Source organism: Typopeltis vanoorti, chromosome 20, assembly GCF_054136105.1.
Source record: "Typopeltis vanoorti isolate ZY-2024b chromosome 20, IOZ_Tvanoo_1.0, whole genome shotgun sequence".
Classification (NCBI taxonomy): domain Eukaryota; kingdom Metazoa; phylum Arthropoda; class Arachnida; order Uropygi; family Thelyphonidae; genus Typopeltis; species Typopeltis vanoorti.
Genome location: NC_143568.1, coordinates 14707337 through 14733146, shown reverse-complemented (window position 1 = coordinate 14733146; position 25810 = coordinate 14707337). Strand labels below are relative to the sequence as shown.

The 25810-nt window shown below is 35.2% G+C and overlaps 1 protein-coding gene across 1 annotated transcript in view; it reads right to left on the bottom strand.

Annotated features, from left to right (window-relative positions):
• Nucleotides 1-25810, bottom strand: part of LOC150095249 (protein FAM135A) — a 455287-nt gene that overhangs the window by 284676 nt on the left and 144801 nt on the right. Inside the window, exon 8 of the mRNA XM_090409881.1 lies at nucleotides 20740-20896. Coding sequence (XP_090266007.1) covers nucleotides 20740-20896 — 157 coding nt within the window. The remainder of the gene's footprint in view (nucleotides 1-20739; nucleotides 20897-25810) is intronic.

The window sequence follows — 25810 nt, the reverse complement described above, 5'->3', positions numbered from 1 at the left end:
CAGTGTGCATCGCAAAAATAATGCACTTTCATCAGCATTATACATTGTTTGGGACCGAAATGATCGCATTTAAACCTTAGAAACCATCCTTCTACAGTCACAGTCAATTTGTAATTTAAGTTCTTTATGGAATAACACCTGTTTCATTAACATGCTATCCAAACAAGTCTATCCTATCACTGTGACATTGTTGAAAGTCATTCCATCATCATTAAAATCATGCTTTCAGTACTATTAGCATTTTTCATAGTATTTTATAACACTCATTTGCTTCTTAGAATCTGTGTCTACAAAGAATTTCAGTATTTTGTCCATTTGCTTATTTATATCATAAACAGTGGATGAATCAATGCTAAATGTAAAAAATAAATAGTTTTAATGGAATGTGTACTAGACATATCTCAAAAACTTTCACAGCTTATATATGAAACAAAAAAAATATAAAATTTTATTCAATAACTCCAATATATTTCATCCAATGTTACGTCGACATCATCAGGGAGACAGATTTAACTACATTCAAAACATAAATCACAATAATGAGTCAAAGCATGCATATAATAGCTCGTGTCTCAGTTACAGCTGAAGTATATGATTGCACTATTAGAGTTCAAAGGAACAATTTTAAGTAGCATAGACAAAATATTTAACACGTTTGCTGCCATGCTACTTCGGCATAGTCTGTTCCCCTATGCCGAGCAATTTCACTTCTTCAAGGTCAGTACGGTAATCTCGTTGCCAGCGGTAAGCATCATAAGAGTATACTCGTAGTTGGCCTTGTACAGAGCATATACGATCTATGAGACACAGTTTTGATGCTAGCCCCACAAGCCAAGCATTTTCACTTCTTCAAGGTCACTACAGTAATCTCGTTGCCGGCAGTAAGCATCATACGAGTATACTCGTAGCTGGCTTGTATAGCTGGTTTACCAACTACGAGTATACTCGTAGTTGGCAGCGAACATGTTAAACAATTATTAATTTAAAAATTATGAAGAATTAATACTGATTACTTCTCATAACTTAGAGGTTGACCTGTAATCTGAGCAGTTGAGGTTTTGATGATTTTGTAGCATTTCGAATGTTTTAAAGAAAAGACTAGAACTTTCTGGAATGAAGAAGTTTTGTCTAGTTCCAATACTTCTATCATTTGTTGATTGCTTAAAAGTATCAGCAAGGGTTAAATGAAAGCAAAATAAGTGAAGAATCACTTAAAATCAAGGAATCAACACCAATTGCTGATGTAAACAATAAAGTGAGTGTTTTAGGTTTTAAGCAATATCATATGTTGTGGTCCAGCAAAATAGTTAAATGCTCACTAGAATGTCGAGTGCATGTTTGTAATTTTGTCCAAACTAAAGGAGGTGCCTTCCAATCCATTGATGGAAAAATGGGTAGTATTCCTCTATTTCAAACTGAAAATTACAGGTTACCATCAGTGGCATCAGGCAATTGAATACAAAGTAGAACATGAACAATGGATTATTTAAAACAGTAACAGTCATGTGATGTTATACACAGAACAACACTGAGAAAAAAAAAAAAAAAGTACAATTTTATTTTATTTTTTTAAATTAAAATAAATAAAATAAATTGCTTATGTGTGATTAGAATAAGATTCTTCCATATCTTCAACAGTGAGAGGCAGTCATTCTGATTCAGGTTTGGATAATGGAGTAAGCATGTTTCAGAGCATAGGTTATTGTAGTCAGTATCAATTCCATGTTGTGTAAGACCAAATTCCCTATTAGCAATTTAAGATTAGTGCTACTGCATTCTTTTTCCAATGAGCACCCAGTTTGTCTGAAGTAAGAAAGGTGACAGTTACATGGAACTTAGCAGATGCCAGGCAGAGTGAGAGAGGATCATTTATTTTTAGAAGATGGGAACCATAATGAAAGTTTGTTGAAAGGAATGAATGAGCCACTAGATGGACTATGAAATGACCACTGTGACTTCTGGCTTAGGCTTTTTAAGGATTTTACAGACTGGTTCTGAGATGCCAGAAAATGTATGGGACAGGAACTCTTCAATACTGTTTCATTGTTGTTTGCACTCAGATTATAGGAATCAAAAATATGTTGCATAGTCCACTCTCAGAAGCCACTGAGATTCATATATCTTTTGATATTCAGAAGTTCTGGCTGTAATTGTTGCAGTTTAGGGCATATAATGTGAGCACAATGTAACAGAGTTTTAATAATTCCAATCTTCTGTGAAGGATGGTGAGCAAATTGCTGTTGAATATAACATCCAGTAAAGGTAGGTTTTTGATAAGCAGATGTAATTAGTTCACCAGACAAGGAATAGCAGAGTAGAATGTCTAGAAAAGCTAGTTTGCTTTCTTTTCTATTTTGACAGTGAAATTAATTCATGGATGTAGACTTGTTTATGTTTGCTAGAAAGGCCCCAGGTAATGTATCTTCATTACCTGGGGCCAGGTTGCAAAAATGTTGTCCATGTAACTTTAGCCAAAACAAAGGCTGAGGGTGTGAGAAAAGGATTTCTTCTAAATGTTCCACATAAAAGTTGGCAAGAGCAAGAGAGACAGTGGACTCCCCACAGTGGTCCCTTCAACTTGTCTGTAGATTCTGTACAAAGAAATAATTAGAGAGAATGGCAAAGTTGAATAATTTCACTATATTTCCATATAATAATAATCATATGATGATACACGGCCGTAAGTCCCCTTTACAGGGAGGTACGGCAGCATCTCAGTTCCCCCCCCCCAAATTTTATCCGGGCTCCGGAACCGGCATAGCTGACAAATCAGACCTATGGCTGGGTCGGTATTCCTGACTGTAATCCATGTGTGTTCACTGCACCGGTTTGCCTGCTAGCGGGATGAAAAACCCCAGATAAATTGGTGAAAAAAACCCTGCTGTCCATGCCCAAGACCAGCTAACTTGGCTATGGCTGAGGAAGCTCCTTTAGCTCCTCGCGTTGTTGACGGGAATCGAACCTAGGACACTCCTTCCCCAGGCATATGGTTGCGAAGCGCATAGCCACTAGGCTAACCTCGCGGATTATATTTCCATATGCCGTCAGTCTTCATTTTGGGTACATTACATATACATTTTTGCAATCTGGCCCCATAACAAAGATACATTAGCTGCCTTTCTAACAAACAATCTACATTCAAGAATTAATTTCACAAGGGAAATGGAAAAAAGAAAGCAAACTAGCTCTCCTAGAAACCCTACTCTGCCACTCTTCATCAGGTGAACTATTTATTTCCATTTATCGAAAACCTGTCTTTGCTGGACACTATAGTCAAAAGCAATCTACTTACCATTTGTGTAAGAAGACTGGGATTATCAAGACTGTTGCATCATATTCATATTATATGCTCTAAACTGCAGCAACTACAGCAAGAACTTATGAACATCAAATGGCATATGAATCTTAATGACTTCTAAGAGCGGACCAAACAACATATCTTCAATTCCTATAATCTGAGCTCAAATAACAATGAAACAGTATACAAAGAATTCCTATGCTACACATTTCTGGCATCTAGAAACTAATCTCTAGAATCCTTAAAAAGTGTAATCTAATGGCTACATTCATTATTTTCAACAAACTATCAACATAGTTCCCATCTTCTAAAGATAAATGACCCCCCCCCCCCCCACTGTGACTGGTGCCTACCAAGTTCTGCACAACTATCACCTTTCTTACTTCAAACAAACTGGATGTTCAGTGAAGAAAATAATGCAATAGCAACAATCTTACATCATTAATGGGAAATCTGAGAAATCTGGCCTTACAAAACATGGAATTGATACCAATGACAATATCTTATGGTCTGAAATGTGCTTACTCCATCCAAAACCTGAATCAGAATGACTGCATCTCGCTATCAAAGATATGGAAAAATCTAATTCTAATCACACATCGATTTATTTCTTTAATTTAAATTTCTTTAAAATAATAATACTGTTTTCTCAGTTATTCTTTTGCATTGTTCTATGTATAATATCACATGACTAACTGTTTTAAATAATCCACTATTTGTGTTCTACTTTGTATTCAACTGAGTGATGCCACTAATGATGACTGAAAAAAAGGCTGAAATATATGACTTAAATATAAACAATGATGAAACAAAAAAGACAATAACTGGTGAGATCTTTCTGAGCAATAAATACAAAATGTTATATTCAGCCAATGACAATCAAGGAAAAGAAGGCGTAGCCATAATATTTAACACTAAATATGAAGCTAATCTTCTTGAATGGCAGGCAGTCTCAATTAGAATGATATGGGCAAACATCAGAATGGGAATGGCAGCTCCTATAGGAGGAGATGACCTTGCTAGCGCTTCTGCCTTGGTATCTCCACTTGGGCCTGGCTCCCACTGAAGAGACCTCAATAAAGGTCGAAACTAGTCTGGGTAGTGGCCCTTCACTTAATGCATAACATTATACATATCCACAAGGAGATGTGTTTTGCATTATGGGAGATACCAAGATAAGAGTGTTGGTAGCTTACTCCACCTTTGCAAGGAGTCGCCCGGTGTTGTACCACTTTACCCCAGTCCTGAAGATACTTTCAGGCGCAAACTTTGTTTGCGCACACTTGGATAAAGGATTAAACTAAATTTATCAGAATGGGAAACTGGACAATGAGACTTATTTGTTCCTATGGTCCCACAGAAGGCTCTACTAAGGTAGAAGTAGAATTTTTTGAGGCTCTAGAGCAGGGGTGTCAAACTGGCAGCCCACGTGCGGCTCCCAAATCAATTTTGTGCGGGCCCCCGACGCCTCAAGGAAAGATTTTTAAAAAAAAGGACAATTGCTTTTTATAATAAAACAGAAATACCGTATTTACTCGAATATAACTTGCCCTCGCATATGGCTCACACCCCTGTACCCTGATTTTACTTTATGAAAAAAAGAAATTAAAAAGTTTTGCATGTACTGTACATTGCACACGAAAATAATGTTTAACCACTTTCACGTTGGAACAATAACTCGCTCTCCGCGGTAAACAACATGCCTTCCCCAACTGCAATTAGAGACAACTGGTATAAAAACGGCACTAACTAATGAATCACATGTCCCCTCCCACATTAACCATGCTGTTTAGACTTAAGCAAAACCATATGTTTCACCGGCAAACACAGTATCTAACTAAAATCTATTGTTTTTAGTTAGATGTGTGTGAGTGCCTCACTAACTCAAACACAAAGCTGCAATAAAATTCGTAAATGTGTTAAAACTAAGACATATAGAGTGAATGTTGTTAAGACAATTTCAGATATTATGGAATTTGGCTGAAGAGAATTAGCATTTCAGCTCAAAAATGTCAACTTGACTTTGTGTTTTGGTAACGCGATCTTTTGTTAATACATCACCAATCATATCCACATCTTCATAGCTGTTCTATCTCTATTGGCCTACCATTGCTGCCTATTTCACGTTCTACTTTCACTTCTCAGACATTCGTGAAGGGTGTTCATTACGTATCTAAAATCTTGTAAATTACTTGTAATTTTTACTTGGAATAATGGGAAAGAAGATGATGCTATTTGGATAGATGACTTTGACAATGCACACAAGGAAACTGCTCTTGAGGCTGGAAGTAGCTATAATGAAGAGGAGATTCTTGGCAAGTCATCCCCATTTTCATTTTTTTTTCCCTGAAAACTTTAGTTTCTAAAAATCCCCGCATATATCACACACCATGATTTTTTAGCTTTAATTTTTTTTTTGGGGGGGGGGGGGGAGTGCAAGTGATATTCGAGTAAATACGGTATCGATTTATTTGTTTTCATAAGACATTTATAGTTACAATATAGATGCTATGACCTGCTATATTATAATTGCAGCAATAAAAATTTATATCGCAATTTCAATGTTAGATCCGATCCTAATCAGTCGTAAACTATATTTATGCTTTCATTTTTAATTTACAGCACGCTATCGGTAGCGTACTGAAAAAGTTGAATTCTATTGACTACCAGCTTTTCACGTGACGTGCAGCAAACGCCACTCATGGGAATTCGGCTATGAGTTTATAATTGCCTGCTACAGTCAATCAGTGATCTTTGAAGTCCGTGCGCCGAACACAATTCAACGACAATCTAGCAGTGAGAGAATCCCTTTTATTATTATTTTTTATTTTTATTTGCAATAGTATCGTGCACTGGTCTACAGTTTTGTGCAGTTTTTCAAAATTCAAAACATTTTTATAAAAATTATTAATAATATTAATACTATATTTATTCATCAAGGCAATGTCGCTTTCCAAGCCAACAAGAAAAGAAAATTGCTGATGAGAGGAGATAATATCAAGAAAAATGGGAATTAAATTACTTCTGCACTGAATGAAACAAAGGACAAAATTGTGTGCATTATTTGTAACGAAACAATTAGTGTCACCAAAGAATATAATATAAAAAGGCACTACGATAAAATTCACAAAGAACAATATTCATGCTTTGAGGGTAAACTGAGAGAAGAAAAATTAAGTATGACAAATTCACTTCACAGTCAACAACAAGTATTTTCAAAAATTATGCAAGATAATGAATCAGCAGTGAGAGCCAGTTATGAAATCAGCTATTTATTGGCGAAACATTCCAAAATTTTTAGTGATGGTTCCTTGGTTCAGGAATGTATGATAAAAGCAGCCAAAAACGTATGTCCCAAAAATGTGCAAGTATTTCGCGATATTTCTTTGTCCAAAAATACTGTGATCGAAAGAATAACCGAAATGGCAGATAATCTGCGTGACCAGTTGCAAGAAATATCCACAAACGTACAGTGTTTTCAATTGCACTTGACGAAAGTTTTGATATTCATGACGTGGCTCGAGTTGCTTTGTTTCTTCGGGCTTGCGACGACAATATAAATATTACTGAAGAGTTCTTGGAAATGATTCCCATTCATGGGACCACTATGGGGGAAGACATTTTTGATGCCGTGTGGGGTATTTTTGAAAAATATAAACTTCCTCTGAACAGGCTCGCAGCAGTGACAACTGATGGTGCTCCAGCAATGACAGGCAAAAATAAAGGTTTTGTGTCAAGAAGTTTTTTTTTCGTTTTTTACAGATCCTTTTTCCTTCAATTTCGAAAAAGCTCCTATTTGTATTCAAATGGAACTTATTGATTTCCAAAATGATTCCATTCTAAAAGCAAAATACCAAGAAGTTGGTGTACCAAAAATATACAGTTATTTAGGTCAAAAATACCGGAAATGAAAAAGTTTGCAGCAAATATTCTATGTTATTTTGGAAGCACCTATTTATGCGAACAATTATTCTCATGTATGAAAGGTAACAAAACAGCCCACAGATCAAGATTAACCAACGTCAACCTCTCAGTAATAATGAAGGTCGTATGCTCACAATCTTTGAGTCCAAATTTTGACAGGATGGTTAATAATAAACGTTGTCAAGTGTCGGGAAAAAAATAAAATACTGAAATTAAATTATTATAATTATATTATGCAAGTATATATATATATATATATATATATATATATATATATATATATATTTTTTTTTAAACCCAAAAATATTATAATTTTTCCCCAAAATATTTTCAGTAACATTTAAAAATTCCTTTAAAAATTCAAAATATATGCTCCCCCCAACCTGCCAGAAAAAAAAAAAAAAAAAAAATCTATATAAGTATTTTATTTCAACGCAAACACAAAAAATTTCAAACTAACAGGACGCTCTGTAAATTTTTGTGATGGTTATTAATGAGAGTTTATACTTTTTCTTAGAATGTATAAATATATACAAATATATATATTTGATTTATTTAAATAAAATTTAATTTCGTTTTAATTTGGATTAAATGCTATCTATTGTAAATATTAATATAATAAAAATATTCTTTATATTATTTTTTTTTGAGTTGCCATAATCATTATACTATTATTTTATGTCTCATAATGCTTAGAATAAATAAAATTTTTGTTATTATTTTTCAAATTTATTTATACTCATATTTTCACTTCCCTTCGATTCTAATTAGTGCAGGTTTTTAAGTCGAAAATTTTTCGCGGTCCACTTGAGATATAGTTTTATAGCAAATGGCCTGCAGTCCAATTTGAGTTTGACACTCCTGCTCTAAAGAAAGCTACTGACACAATGAAAAAGGAAAAGCTGGTCCTTGTTGGGGATCTAAATAGCAGAGTAGGAAGTGATTGTCAGACATACAAAAATATTTTGGGAAAATTTGGAGAAAAGAGCAAAGCTAATAATAATGGCAAATACCTGTTGAATTTCTGCTCAGGACATGGACTGGTTATTACTAACACCATGTTCCAACATAAAAATGTGCACAAATTCACATGGAGAGAAGAGGCTAGGAATAAGAAAAGTCTCATTGACTATGTTATTGTAGATAGTGATGTTTTCTCCCTGGTGTAGGACACCAGAGTGTACAGAGGATTTGAAATGGAAGTGATCACTATTTAGTCTTGAGCAGGATAAAATTGAATTTCATATTGAAAAGAATAACATGTAAGAAAGTTTTAAAGCGAATAAAAGTTGAGCAGCTCTCAGATGTGAACTGTAGACTAAAATACACAAAGATTATTGAAGAAAATATTAAAGAGTTTGAGAACAGAAACCAAACCTTGGAGATTCAGTAGCAAACTTTGAAGAAAACCCTGATTGATTCAGCCAGAGAGACATGTGGTGAGTTTGTCTGCAAGGATAGAAAAATCAGAACTCCATGGTGGACACAGGAAGGAAAAGAAGAAAGCATATCAAAAGTTCCTGGCAAATCAGCTTGTGCTCCAAATATAAGAAAGCTAAACACTGTGTGAAACTAGCTAAACAAAAGTCATGAGAGGACTTTGGCATGAATATAGAAAATAAATATCAAGAAGGTGGTACCCACATATAAAAAGGGAAATAAAACTGAATGTGAGAATTACAGAGGAATTTCCCTACTGAGTGTTCCTTGTAAGATTAATGCTAGTATACTTGAGAAAGAATTGTGGAAGTTGAGAAGAATTGTAAAGTTGAGAAGAATTGTGGAAGAAAAGCTTGGTGAAGAACAAGCTGGATTCAGGCCAAATAGAGGCTGTCAGGATCAGATCTTCACTTGATGACAAATAGTCGAGAAATCATGGGAATATAACAAAGATCTGAATTTAAGTTTTGTCGATCTGGAAAAGGCATATGACAAGGTGCCAAGAGAGAAGCCATTCAATATGCCACAGTTATATGGTGTCAATGGGGCATTATATCAATCAATACTTAGTCTTTATTTGAGTTGTAAATCTGCAGTTAGCATTAAAAGAAGTACAGGAAGGTGGTTTAATGTTAAATCTGGTGTGAGACAAGGATGTACATTATCCCCTCTGTTATTCATTATCTATATAGATCACATTATGAAGGAAAGTGGTATTAAACCTGATATCAAAATTGGTGATGTTAATGTCAGCTCTTTGCTTTATGCAGACGATGTTATACTTCTAAATAAATCTGCTACAAGCCTGCAAGATTCTCTGACTAAATTGAATAGCTGTTGTAATAGATATGGTATGAAGGTCAGCAATAAAAAGACAAAGACAATGAAAATAGGCAGAATCGTTGAAAATGTCAGCTTCATTGTGAATGGAGAACCTGTGGCACAAGTAAAACATTTCAGCTACTTAGGCACGATTTTTAGTGAAGATGGTAAATTAAATATGGAAATAGACAACAGAATCAACAAAGCTGGTATGGTAGGAAGTCAACTGAATAAATTCATATGGAATAAGAGAGAAATTTGTCAGAACACTAAATTAGCTGTAGACAAGACAGTGTTGAAACCAGTTTTAACTTATGGATCTGAGAGCTGGGTCAGAAGTAAAGCACTTAACTAAAGCCTAGAGACTGTAGATACGTGAGTCCTAAGAAACATTAGAGGCATGAAGATGCCATCAATGGCAATATCATATTAAAAATGAGGATATTAGGAAAGAACTTGACATTGTCAACATCCAGGAATGCATTAGCAGAGCTAATCTCAGGTGGTATGGTCACTTAAACAGAATGGGCAAGGAAAGATTAGCAAAACAAGTGTTTTCTGCCAGATTGGCAGGAAAACGACCCAGATATAGATGGATTGATACGGTACAAAGTGCCTTAGACGATAGAAATATAAGATCTGATGATGTTGGAGTCTTGACAAGTAACAAACTGATTTGGAGGAAAATTGTAGATAGGAAGTTAGTAATGATGTAATTTTTTTCATGTAGTACTATCATATCCTGTACACCCCTTGAGAGTACATGGCAGGAATTTGATGATGATGATATGAACAATGAAAGGAAATCTGAAATTTTATGAAGATTGAGTACTAGAAAGTGAAATGCATATTAAATATCAAACAAAATTTTAACTGATATTAGTATTGCTTTTTACTGTTTAGGTTAATTCTGAAAGTTTGGATGGAATCCAAGCTAACTCTTAATATTCTACTTTAAGTTAGAATAAGAGATGTTATAAATCAATTTGGTGGTCCTTTACAGCTGCTTTTTTTTTTTGGAGTAGGAGGAGAGTGAATTAATGAAAAAAATACACATTGCAAGACAAAAAACTTTAAATTTGAAATATGACCCTGATGTTCCCATAAGAGAGTGGACTATGAGATGGATTCCTCTGATATGACTTTTTTCTTTTATTCCTTTTAAAATTGAAATCACCTATACATCAAAATCATTTGATGTAGGTATCAGGATGACAACATGATCATGTACAAGATGCAGTCTGCTCTTTAGTACCATTTGCAAGTTGAGCTTCATGCTTTATAGGTTAAACAGGTCGTGTCATATGTTTATGAATACCTCAATATATCTCGCTATTTCAATATCTCAGTTTCTGCAAATTTTCATGTATTTTACATGACAAAATAATATCAACCTATGAAATAAGTTCTTAAAAGATAATCTGTTTGTGAACTAATGACCTACTGTACCTGCTTTTGTATTGCCATAGTCATGGAGATTCCTAAATTATATTAGACAAGAAATTGTATTCTTGTTTTAATTATTTAAGTGTAAGCAAACATTTGTGCATTAAGTATCGTCATTACTAGGCTACTTGTAAACAGTGGCTGTTGACTTTGCATCAGCTACCTTAGTATCCCATAATGCACAGGACATTTCCTTTCAGATGTATATATGGTTATGCATTACAGAGTTACTGCACAGACTGATTTTCTACCTTTATTGATCCTTCCCATAATGCATAGCAATATACACACTAAAAAAAAAAAAAAGATAGATAATGGAATACTAAGGCAACTGCTGCATTATGGGATAGATAGTAAGGCAATTCCAAAAGTAAATACATTAGTATCTCACTTATACAAGACCATTTAGAACTGCCTTGTATTCTATAATGAAAAATGGCTGCCTATGTATTCCATAATTCACCTTCTTCCCATAATGCAGATATATACTGTTATGCATTATGGGAATGGTCAGTGGAAACTGTTCTGGATAGTGATAATCCTTCCTTTAATGCAGGAAGTGTGCTGTACATTATGACATACTAAAAAAAGTTGATGCAAAGTAAAAGTAAAAAGCAGGTATATATGAGTTGTTTTGTTTCATTTTAATAGTGGAGAAATCTTGGGAATATAACAAGAATTTATATTTAAGTTTTATTATACTAAATAAAGAAGTTGGTGTGAAGTGAAAAGCAGCTATATACAAGTTGTGAAGATACTTCATGCACAAACTTTGTTTGCTTTTGATTGGAAAATGATTAAAGCATTGAAGTGTAAGCAAAGCAAAAACGTAAACCTGCATATACATAATTGTTATGATATTAATGATGTGTTTTACAAACTTATTTACAATACAATATTTACAATGCTGTATTTACAAGAGGAATCTTATTCAATAATACTGCTTCAGAATGCTATATAATGACATCGCATGTATCCTTGAAGCTTGTGTTAAGCTTTTAGAGATACTTGCACCAAACCAACAGGCTAGATGGGCATGGATGTTTGGGATTGTTTTTAGGTGGGAAATGAATTTCATTGCCCAGTATCTAGCTTGAAAAAGTTCATTTTGGTCTCTAGAGTAGGATATCTAGACTATTTAAAAAAATACAAAAAAATATAAATTAATAAAAATAGAGAAAAAAAATATCCTTAGCCCACCCACAGTACAAATTGTACTATAGGTTTGCAAATAATCTTTTGTGGGTGGAAGCAACATAAAAACAATGATGATGAGAGCTGTGTGTGCAGACACAAGATAACTGGTTTACCAGCTTCCTCAAATCCTCAATCAAATGCATCAGACATATCAAGAGCATTCACCATAAGCAAGAAGATCTGTTGAATGAGGGTGACAGAATTCATACTGGTGATGTTTTATTAGTAAAGTGCCTATAAGATTAGTTATTTTCTTTATTTTATTTTTACTGTTCCCATTCATGAAAAGTTTACTGACAATGGTACGTGAGCAGGCAAAAGTCTTTTTTTTTTTTTTTTTTGCTATTTTTATTTATTTTTGCATAGTCCACAAAGCTCACTCCAGAGACCAAACATGGAATTCTTTTACAAGCCACTTCAGGTCTCTGATAAGCAGGGCAGTGGCCTCCCACCAGGTGATGAAATTTATCTATCACTTAAAGACAATCACAAACACCCATGTCCGTGATGGGATAAAAACCAGCAGAATATTCAGTTGTTTCCAGATAGATGATGCAAAGTTGGGAACTATGAGTAGAGCAGATGTTGCAGATGAACAAGCATATAAATTCCAGTTACATTTTGCCATGCCCCTTTCCTCTCTCCAATCTACATTGCTTGGAAAGAATTCAATGGACACTCCATGGGCAATGTGCATCATACATATAGCAAGTATAAACTGGAGGAATATGATAATTCCAAGTTGGTGCAACTGTGTCCAGGTGAAATGGCTGTGAGAAGAGAACTGATGGAGTTAGAAAGAGGTGGTGTGATAGGAATGACACATTGCAGGCCTATCTGTTCGGCAAAATGTTGACAAATTGGGCCATTGCAGGTCAACAATCAGTAATACCAAACTGAGGTGGAAGTGCAAGGAGTCAGATGCAACTGCTACCTGCAGTGGATGACCCACCACCCTCACTGAACATGACTGTAGGGCTACATAAGATAACATGTAAAAACCGCTATTCATTTGCCAACATTTGGAACAAAAATCTGCGCAAAAACATTTAAAGCCAAGGCTTGCAACATGGGTTACTGTGGTAGGACTGCAATATGTAAGCCCCACATTACATTGCTTGGAATGTGGTGCTTACATGCAGCATAGCCTTCAGTGGTGCAAAGAGCATGTACAGTGGGATGTGAAAGCTTGGTAAGCTGTGTTATGGAACAAAAAAATCACAATACACATTCTACCAAGCAAATAGACAGGTGTGGCAGATGTCCAGTGAACATTTCCTAGCAGAGTGCATAATCCCAACTATGAAATTTAAAGGTGGCAGTGCAATGGGATAGTCTCGTTTTTCCTGGTTAGGAATCATCAGACTTCTGTTTGTAGTGCCATGAACACTGAACTCTGAGAAGTACCTGAACATTCTTGGCAATGCAAAGCTTCCTACTTTGAGGTGTTTCTACGGAACTGACCATTGTCTCTTTCAGCAAGACAATGTACCATGTCCTAAGGCTACTGCTGTAACTTGACTGGCCTCCACAGAGCCCTGATCTCAACCATATACATGCCTACAGGAAGAATGGTCCAAAATTCCCATTGATCAATATTGTATGCTTGTGGAAAGTATGCCCACGGGACTGCTGCAGTTATCGCAGCAAAAGGAGGTCCTACATCTTATTAAGGTGGGTGCCATGGCAGTTTATTCCTCATACTATAGTATCTGTTAACTTCTTTCTAAGTAATATATGTCCCCATAGTTGAAGTCTTCTATAATAATTGCACAGTCTGCATTTATTGTGCTAATCTGCTGATGCATGGCATCCACATCTTCCTGTGGACCCCTCTGGTTTATAACAGCAACAAACAATAAATTTTGTTCGATTGACTTCCTTTCTCGCACCAGATGCTTCAAACAAACCATCTTTCCCAGACCTAAAATCCTATTTTTTGATACGAATTTTGGCAACTATCATGTTTCGTTTTTAACAAGTTTTACAAACACTATGTTGTATATAATGCAGTAAGCTTATGTTTTTTCACTCAAACTTATACAGTGCAGCTTTTCTAGAGCATGTCCATAAAACACATTTTAATGTACAATCTTTCTCTCACACACTTACACACACTAAATACATACAAACAAAAGAAATAAAAATAACCACAAATCAGAAATTCAAATTTATAGTGAATCCAGAACAAAATGGAAAAATTTCTTCCTTACTTAGATTCTCAAATACAGGTATAGCTGGACAGTATACTTTTTCAGTCTACATGCATACGTGAGACATGTAACATCCCATCATCGTCCTCAAATATTACAGCTGTCAGATTAATAAGAATAGGTGAAAAGTATCACTGGAGAATGACTTGATATTCATCAAAATTTCATTCTCACTTAAAAGTGTTGTAGAGTGGATGTATGACTTTTTTTTTTTTTTTAGCTCCGAGAGAAATTTCCTCATACTAAAAAAGTATCAGGAAATGTTTTTAATTTAAACATTACTCTATTCTCTTACCAAAGGAATCATTAATCAATTTTAGCAAAACTACCTGTATATTATAAATCAGGACATTCTGGTGCAACATGTTTCTAAAGATAATAGACTATACAAATTATCTATAAACAAATCGAATAAATGCTACAATTATCACCAATAGATATCTGTATTTAATCAGACATCCCAACTACTTTCATAAGTTTATTATTATTATTTTTTCTTTCTAATTTATAGTTTTCTTGAGAAATATAGCTTTGAAATATTCTTTAACATGATCCAGTATACCAATCTAATTGAAATTCTGAAGCAGTAACAACTAAAAAATAGTGACAACAATGTAATATCTTATATCAATAAATTAAGAAATTTTATACAATGTAAAATGAATGAATAAGATGAACTAGATTGTAAAACTAGATGAATAAGTATTCTTTTAAGTATGAATTATGCCCAATCACTTTCATGTCATTATCCTTTTTTTGTTTTCTTTTTTTTTACATATCAACTATTTTTCAGTGAAAAATTATATTTTGAATTTACTTGTACAATTTAAGGATTCTATGGGTGTAAAAGTGTTCATTTATTATTACATAAAAATAACTATTAGCAAAACAATAAAGATTATTAAAGTATCCATGTTCAAGGCACCATCCAATGATCTAAATGTTTGGAAATTTTGCAGGAATGCATTGTGCATCATGCAGAAGTGATATCTGAGGAGGAAAAAAAAAAGTAGTTCCAAAATTCACCACCAGGTTTTTTGTAAACACCAAATGCATGGAATTTGCATGGCAAATCAGAAGGTGTCAGGAGGATTTAAAAAGATGGACATGGGATTTTTCCCTTCATTATGGTTGTAAATACACACAATGATGGCATTAACATGCTTTGCTCATGAAGCTGTACTACCTAAACAATTGCAATGCTGTTGCTGCACTCCACAAATTTCAGCACCTGGACAAGTCAACGAGATCCACTATTTCCATGTACTCTGCAATGAACAATTAGTCATTTTGAAGATACAGGATCATTGGGAGATAGACCTGGCAGAGTTCACAACAAGTGAATAGTTTTAATATTATTTAAATGTTAGTATTATTTTTCTATAAGTTGCTACTGCTGTACTGGAGCAGGTCATGAATAACAGCATTGGTTCCTGCAGTGCAAAATGCTTTATCAAGACACATGGATGTGCTTTACACTACTGTCTGGAAAATTCTACAGAAGATTCTACATTTCTATCCATTCAAGATAACCCCAACATAGGAGTTGCACCCACAGGACTGTGAAAGTCAACTGACATTCACTTTAGCATGCCTTGCTCAAGTGGAATTGGATATTGCATAACCGTGGATAATTGTGGGGGAGATGAGGCTCACTTCACCTGAACAGAGCTGAGAATACCCACATTTGCCAGGTATAGGTTATGCAATTCAACAAATTCCTTTGCATTCATCCAAAGTTACTGTTTGGTGTGGGTTTGCAACTTCATTTATCATTGACAAGTCTTCTTTGAAAACATTCACCAGTTTGGCCCCTGTGACCTGCTCAGTTACTGATGAGAGGTATTGTGATATTATAAACAGTTTTGTTGTCCCATAGCTACAGCAGCAGTACCTCTACATGGATTCAGTCATTTTCATGCAGGATACCCCCACCCCCAAACATCAGTTGATCCATACAGGAGGTTCTTTGAGAACATTTTCTGTAAAAGAAAGTTTTACAAAGCAATTTTCAATTTTTTTAAGCTAGTTGATACATAATGTTACAACGGAAGCTATATCTTGTATAGTGTCCTGAAAAGCATATATTGAGCAGTCCAGTAAAATATGGTCAATAGTTTTAGAGTCACAAGCAGGAGAGTCGGTCCATTTCCATTTATGTAGGTGGTGTTTACATCTGGCATGACCAATTCTAATGCGGTTTAAGGTTGTCCAAAGATGACGTGGTAGTCCAAATCCAGGTAGTTTAGATATAGAGTCCGATACAGTTAATCTGGGATTGTTATAGTGTTGGAGCTATTCATCTATCAGTCAAGTTGAAAGATTCCCCTATTAATTCCTTTGCTGTTCTCCAACTAGGATTTCTTGATTTGAGTCTCCTTGTGTGGGAATTTTGTATGTCTTCGTGGGTCAGCAGGTTAACATTGTTGGTTCAATTTGTCCATAATTTAGCAAGAGGCTGCTTTTCTGTGTAAGTTAGGAGGTGCAATGTTACTGATGACAGGGAGCCAATAATTTGGTGTAGATCTTATAGTTCCTGTTATTATTCTCATTGTTAGATTAAGTTGGATGTCCACCTTAGAAGTATGAAAATGTGTTATTTATGTCTGTGTTACTTTTCTTCTTTTTGCACAAAGAAAAATAACTACATCGCCATTTGGCACATCATACTGCATCCCTTGGTAGTGAATCATCCCCTAGTCTGCCCTCCCACATTAGTGGTCAGCATTCATAGTGAAGAATTTATGGAGACAACACTATACAAGATACATACGTGTTAGAATATTACTTTAACATTCGACCCTTCGACCTCTGTATTGAAGTCATCATCAGGAAAATATACATATATACAGGACACTACACTACACCACTACACAAAAGAAAAATCTAAATGCTTATTGATCATTTACCCTAGCATGACCTCTGGTTGAAAGAAAAATAATAATAATTCACAAAATAACAGCCTTTTCATACTAATAGATTTTTTTTTTTCCCCAGCAGAACTACATTAAACAATTTCTCAAGTCCTCTCATATTAGGGTTTTCTTCTGTTTGGGGTTGTTCTGGATGCTATATGGGTTGAAAATGGGTCCTCCAAATTCTTGGAATAGTAAGTCCATCATTCTTGTTCAGATTTGGATTTTTTCCTTTCAGGTTCATATTTTTTTTTTTTTTTTTAATCATCTGTATATTAGTATGAAAAGGAATGTTATTTTGTGACTTAATTTTTAATGTTTTTTTTTTTTTTTTAAAGCAGAAGAAAGTTCAAAGACATAAATCATTGGAGACTTCAAATTTTGAAGTCTCCAATGATTTATGATTGGAGACTGAGACTGTTAATATACTGCTATCCCAAAAGCTAAGGATGGACTATGTTTTTACATATGTATGAAAAAATTTATGACAGCCAGATGTAAATATAAATTTCATACAAATTAAAGTGCAATATATTTATGTCAAAAAAGTTACAAATTTCCTAATGATGTAGTTAAGGAATTAATGTACAGTGTTTACTGAAAACTATGTGGAGAGACATTTCCGTATGGAATATGTCCACCTTGAACTGCGATGCTGGTCTTGCAATGTTGTACCATGCTTAGCACCAAGTGATTCAGGAGTTCTCAAGGCAAACTGGTAACTCCTTCAGAACAAGGATAAGGATTTGTTTGCTTTCCTGAGAGGAATTTCAAGCAGTAATGCATCCCAAACATGTTCTATGGGGATGAGATCTCGGGAGCGTGCTGGCCATTCAATTCGATTAATATCCTCAGTTTCCAGAAGTATCTCCACTGTTTGTGTACAATGTGGTGTGGTGTAGCATTGTCATTCATAAAAAGGAATTCACCTACAGCACCAATGAACAATCAAACATGACACTAAAGACTACTTAGCAATATCGTTCACCAGTCATAGTCCCTTTTTCCAGCACTTGTACCTCAGTGTATCCATTAAGCATAATGACTCCCAACACCATGACCCTAGCACCGATGTATCTATCCCTTTCAAAAACATTCTCGTGATGGTATGCAATATCACTTTCACAGCAGATCAAGTATCATCTAGAATTGTAGGAAAGACTAAAATGAATCATATGTAAAGAGCACATCAACCTATTGGTGTCTTGTCCAATTTTTATGGATACAACACTTGAAAACGTGCCATATAATGAGATATTGATAAAGGGATGCAGACTACAGGCCTTTGGCCATGTAGGCCTACTTGTTGCAGATGTCTTGCTAGTTTGTCAAGATATCCGTGTACCTGTGCTTTAATAAAGCTGACTTGCTGTGGTGCGTTGATTACGTTTTGTTATAACTAAAAATCTGTCTACAAGTTCCATGATAGAATGAGGGTAACCTCTTTGCAAATGTCTGGAACACATTCCATTGGTCTGAAACACTGCCCAGAGCCTGGAAACAATGCTATGTGAGATTCCAAACTCTCTGGCAATATCAGTAATTCTGCAGCCTTCTTCAAGCTTTCTAATAATTCTTCCCAACATGAAATCATTTAGATGATATCTTTGAAGCTGTAAGAACCAATGAAAAAGTTACAGAATGGAATTCAATAAATGGAGGGGTCTGTCAAGGATGCCCAACGTCAGCACTCTTATTTAATATCTATACCTTCAAATCAAAAAATTAGAGTAATCAAAGAAATTGCGTTGAATGATTTGCAATTTTAATTTAGTGTGTTGAAATTATTACCAAATACAAATTAGCATCATTGAAATCCATATGCTTTGTAGATTATATAACCATGTAAACACATAAAAATGTAATATAAATTATATGAAAACTGTTATTTGAAAACATTCACAAAATTAGAATAAATTTTAATGTGATTCAAAATATTAGAATATTCCAAATTTTTCTGATTGATTTTGAAGAGAGCATAGAAATAGCATATATTTCAGTAGCTGCAGGACTAACTCATGTGAGGAATCAGTTGCAACTGGATTTCAGTTAGTCATTTACTCAACATGGGTTGAGTGAGTGACATATTGGAAGCTAAGAAGTTTCGTATGGTGTCTCTACACAAAGAAGGCCAAACTCAACAGTTTATAGCTAAGGAATTGAAATGTTTTCTCAAGCAAGCATGAGTTGAATATTGAGACAGTATTCTAATAACCAGTTTTCAAAATAATTGCTGCAATAGCAGTCAAAAGATAATAACTACATCAAGAGATGAGAGGAGATTGAAGAATATCATGAAGAAAAACTGCTTCCGAAGTGTAAGGTAAGGTATTTTCACAGGAGATGGCAAGAATTAGGTGCAAATGTGCCTAAATCTATGATGTTGACGACTTCACAAATTGCGTTTTAAATCGTGTGTGCCTAAGACGAAGCAACTTATGACTTCCAAGCAAAAGGCAGCTAGAGTGCGATGGTGTAAGCAAAGACTGTTACGGGGTCAAGAGGACTGGAAAAGGTACTTTTTAGTGATGAAAGTATGTTTTGTGTGTCCCATGGTCATCAATAGATATGTATTTGGCATCTTAAGCAAGAAGCATTTGATAAAGAATGCATGAAATGCATGTGAAATTTGCAACTTCTGTCATGGTATGTGCTTGTATGACTGCAGAGGGTCCAGGTAGACTGTGTATTATGTATGAAAAAGTCAATTCCAAAGTGTACCAAGAAATTCTTGAGCACTTTATGTCACAGGCATCAGAAGATTTATGTGATGGTGATTTCCTTTTTCAGCAAGATTCAGCTTCTTGTCACAACTAGATGGCTCAAAGAAAGACAAATCAATGTAATTCCTTGGCTCAAATTCACCAGATTTAAATCCCATTGAGACTTTCTGGGGAATTATGAAGAAATGTCTTCAAGAAGTTTCCCAAGAGACAAAAATGAATTTGTTTCTAGTCTGCAGACCACATGGGCATGTTTTGATAAAAAAGACTGAACCACTAGTAAATAATATGCCCAACCATTTACAAAGGGTCATAAAAGCTAAGATGGAATGAGACCAAGAACAGGCCACTGGGCATAAATCCCTGAAAGAATGATGTCTTTGAGACATTACAAGACATCCACGTTTGCAACTTTATTCCTTCACAAAAAGAACTTCCATCAAAAAATTCACTTAGTGCAGTCTTTTGCCTTTTATCATGGTGAATGCTACCACAGGATCCCTTTGCACACAATTTGAAAATATGAATGTGAATCCAATTTCTACTTGAAATCGTCAATTATACAAATTTCCACAAGCTGAGTCATCAGAATTTGCATTTATAATCTTTATAAATAATATTTGTCCTTAGGTTTTGGAAATCAGTGAAGTAATAAATTATTTTTTCTCAAAATTAAGTATCGTAAATTATATTAGTTCAACATGAATGTTAGCTCAACATCCAAGTCTTTCAAAAGGAAAATTAATCATAAAGCAGCTTACCAAGTTTTAACTGCTGCCATGGCGGTAACAATTTCATATACTCAATCAATCGATGAAATAAATTGTGATAAGCAGATAACAGAAGAGAGCAAAGCTCCCAGTGTATTAAATGAGCCCGATATAATCTACCACTTGGCGAGAGTGTTCGTCCTGGCAACTGTAATAAGATAATAAATTAGTAGTTCATACATCACAGAATAAATAAAATCATTTCATAAACAGCAATAGTCAATGAATTATTATTTAAATAAAACACGATCTTTCAGAATTTTTCATGTTGCTTCTCTAAAATGCAAATCAATACAATATAGCAAATTTCTCTATATTCTTAAGAGGTACCCCTGGCATACAAACACTGCTTATTACTGTGATTAAAAATTAAAACATAAATGATATATATATTCAGCCATATATTTCATGTTATGATACTTCATGTGATAACATGAAAGATGTTTTTAAACATATCTTAGGGAAGATCTTTGTGTTACTGACTTATTTTAAAGATTTTTGCAACAAATCTAACATAATTTTGATAGAGCAATATTGGTAGATACAAACTCATAATCCGAACTCTTATCATCATCATCATCAAATTCCTGCCATGTACCCTCAAGGGGTGTACAGGATATAATAGTACTACGTTAAAAAATTACATCATTACTAACGTCCTATCTACAATTATCCTCCAAATCAGTCTGTTACTTGTCAAGACTCCAACATTATCAGATCTTATATTTCTATCGTCTAAGGCACTTTGTACCATATCAATCCACCTATATCTTGATCTTCCTCTGGGTCGTTTTGCTGCCAACCTGGCAGAGAACACTTGCTTCGTTAATCTTTCCTCGCCCATTCTATTTAAGTGACCATACCATCTGAGATTAGCTCTGCTAACGCATTCCTGGATGCTGACAATGTCAAGTTCTTTCCTAATATCCTCATTTTTAATATGATATTGCCATTGATGCCATCTGTTCACGCCTCTAATCTTTCTCAGGACTCTCATATCTGCGGTCTCTAGTCTTTGGTCAAGTGTTTTACTTCTGACCCAGCTCTCAGCTCCATAAGTTAAAATTGGTTTGAACACTGTCTTGTACACAGCTAATTTAGTGTTCCGACTTATTTCTCTCTTATTCCATATGAATTTATTCAATTGACTTCCCACCGTACCAGCTTTGCTGATTCAGTTGTCTATTTCTATATTTAATTTACCATCTTCAGTAAAAATCGTGCCCGAGTAGTTTAAATGTTTTACTTGTTCCTTAGGTTCTCCATTCACAACACAGTTGATATTTTCAATGATTCTGCCTATTTTCATTGTCTTTGTCTTTTTAATGCTGACCTTCATGCCATATCTATTACAACAGCTATTCAATTTCGTCAGAGAATCTTGCAGACTTGTAGCGGATTTATTTAGAAGTATAACGTCATCCACATAAAGCAAAGAGCTGACATTAACATCTCCAATTTTGATATCATGTTTAATACCACTTTCCTTCATAATGTGATCCATATAGATAATGAATAACAGAGGGGATAATGTACATCCTTGTCTCACACCAGATTTAACATTAAACCATCTTCCTGTACTTCCTTCAATTCTAACTGCTGACTTACAACTCAAATAAAGACTAAGTATTGCTTGATATAATGCCCCATTGACACCATATAACTGTGGCATGAATAGTTTCTCTCTTGGCACCTTGTCATATGCCTTTTCCAAATCTACAAAACTTAAATACAAATCTTTGTTATATTCCCATGCTTTCTCGACTATTTGTCGTAAAGTGATGATCTGATCCTGACAGCCTCTATTTGGCCTGAATCTAGCTTGTTCTTCACCAAGCTTTTCTTCCACAATTCTTCTCAACCGTTTCTCAAGTATACTTGCATAGATCTTGCCAGGAACACTCAGTAGGGATATACCTCTGTAATTCTCACATGCAGTTTCATTTCCCTTTTTATATATGGGTACTATGAGAGCTCTACTCCAATCATTGGGAATTCGTCCCTCTGTCCAGGCTTTCTGAACTAAGCAGTGCAGCCACTGTAAGACTCTTATACCACCATACATCAGCATTTCTGGTCGAATATCATCTACTCCTGCTGCCTTTCCACATTTCAAGCCTTTGATGGCTTTTTCTACTTCAAGTATGGATATGTATTCCTGATTGCATGCATGGTCAGTGTTTTTACCACTGTGCTGTCATCACTGCTTGTTTTATTTAGCAGTTTTTCAAAGTAATTACTCCTTTCTTCAAGGATATCTTTTTCTCCCGTTTTCATGTCATCTTTATCATCTCTAACTCCTTTTACAGCACTCTTTATTCCATTCCTAAGCTTTTTCAACAACCTCCAGAATATTTTGCCACCTTCTTGATATTTTATATTCTTGCCAAAGTCCTCCCATGACTTTTGTTTGGCTAGTTTTACACAGTGTTTAGCATTCTTGTATTTGTCTCTATATTCTCTAGAGTTCAGATTTTTTTTTATCCTTGCAGACAACCTCACCACATGCCTCTCTGGCAGAATCAATCAATGTTTTCTTCAGAGTTTGCCACTGAATAATCCAAGATTTGATTCCTGTTCACAAACTGTTTCATTTTTTCTTCAATAATCTTTGTGTATTTTAGTCTACAGTTCACATCTGAGAGCTGCTCAACTTTTATTCGTTTTAAAACTTTCTTACATGTTATTCTTTTCAATATGAAATTCAATTTTATCCTGCTCAAGACTAAATAGTGATCACTTCCAATTTCAAATCCTCTGTACACTCTGGTGTCCTGCACCAGGGAGAAAACATCACTATCTACAATAACATAGTCAATGAGACTTTTCTTATTCCTAGCCTCTTCTCTCCATGTGAATTTGTGCACATTTTTATGTTGGAACATGGTGTTAGTAATAACCAGTCCATGTCCTAAGCAGAAATCCAACAGATATTTGCCATTATTATTAGCTTTGCTCTTTTCTCCAAATTTTCCCAAATTATTTTTGTATGTCTCACAATCATTTCCTACTCTGCTATTTAGATCCCCAACAAGGCCCAACTTTTCCTTTTTCATTGTGTCAGTTGCTTTTTCTAAAGCCTCAAAAAATTCCTCCACTTCTACTTTAGTAGAACCTTCTGTGGGACCATAGGCACAAATAAGTCATTGTCCAGTTCCCCATTCTCATATTTGCCCACTTTACTCTACTTGAGACTGATTGCCATTCAAGAAGATTAGCCTCGTATTTTTTGTTGAATACTATGGCTACTCCTTTTCCTTGATTGTCATTGCCTGAATATAACATTTTGTATTTATTGCTCAGAAAGATCTCACCAGTTTTGGTCTTTTTTGTTTCAGTCACCCCTATTATGTCGATCTGGTACTTATCTAATTCCTCAGCTAGCTCCATTTCTTTGCCATTCAGGCTTCTTACGTTGATAGTACTGATCTTTAACTCTGGTGATGTTGAGTTGGGGTTTTTCAGATTTGTTCCAGTAGCTGACTTTTCGCTGTTCGCCCTGGTTCCCTGGCGAAAACAACAGGGGCCTTGTTTAACCGGGCCCCAGCAGGCATTTAATTTTGTCATGTTGTACCATCATTTTTTATTTTAGTTTAACCAATAAGAATATAATTTGGTCAGCTAAATCCCAAATTGCCAGCCCACCTTCGTTCGTTCAGTATCTAAGTAGATACCCAACAGGGTGCACCACGAGAAGGTGAGGATTGGACATTAGGTCCGGAGCCCTGGTCGGTTCTCCGCATTCCTTTAAAGGCTATGTGGAGGTCTCCTCTCAGTTATAGAGCTTTGACCCTTAAGCAACCCGAACTCTTAAAAGAATAATAATTACAAGAGGAATTTAAAACCTTAAAGTAGAATAAAAAGCACAAACATTTTTTACCAGAAGGAAAGAAAATAAAGATAAAAATATATGGAAATTTTTAAAAAACAGAGAAACACATACTGCATGACATAAAAAAAAAAAAAATTATGTTCAGCCCATACACGAGAGGTTATTATTATTATTACAGGCAACTCCAAGGAGTCGACAGACTCATCAAGGGAAGCCCTAAACATCATGTCAAGAACAACTATTCAACATCCACACAGTATCTATCATACATGACTGTGAACTCATTCACAGTCATGGCACCCACAACAGACTCTGGCAGCTCATTTCACTCATTCACCACTCTCCAAATAAAAAACCTAGTTCTAATGCCCTTGCTAACCATACTCTTGCCAGTTTCTAGGGATGGCCTTTAGTCCTCCCACCACCAGTCCTGTTCTGAAAAACATCCTCTGAATTAATCTTATAAAACCCTTCAGTAATTTGAACGTCTCAATCATATCACCCCTTTTCTGCCTACCAACCAATTTCTGCAACCCACAAATCTTCAACCTGTTTTCATAAGGTTCATTCCATAGACCTGCTATCATCTTGGTCACTTGCCTCTGGATCCTCTCCACCTCCTCCCCATCAAGAAGAAACCCTGGCACCCAGATCTGGCACAGTAGTCAAGATGGAGTCTTATCAAGGCTCGATACAGAGTAACAATAACTTGCTTGTCTCTGCTCGTCAAAGTATTCTTCAGTAACAAAGTGATTTGATGAGCTGATTTAGCCACTTTTGCAATGTGCCCCCTAAACTTCAACTCCCTATCCACCAATACTACAAAATCCCTGGCTGTCAATGTCCTGGAGTACAGTTCCACCAATGTGGTATACTACAGCTAATCTTTTCATCCCAAAATGCATAACCTTACACTTTGTCACATTAAATTGACATCCATTCTCCTTAGCCCAGTCCTCCAATCTATCCAAATCATCCTGCAAAATTTTGACATCATGTGCATTCACTATTGCTCTACCCAACTTTACATCATCAGCAAACAAATGAATAGTTTCTCTCAGATCCTTTCCTATATCGTTAATGAACAAATTAAATAGTAGTGGTCCAAGAACAGAATCTTGCAGCACACCACTAGTCACAAGTCATCTTTTGAACTCTACTCCTGAATAAACTACTCTCTGATATCTCTCCATCAACCCACCCTACACCCATCCCCATATGCTGCAATTT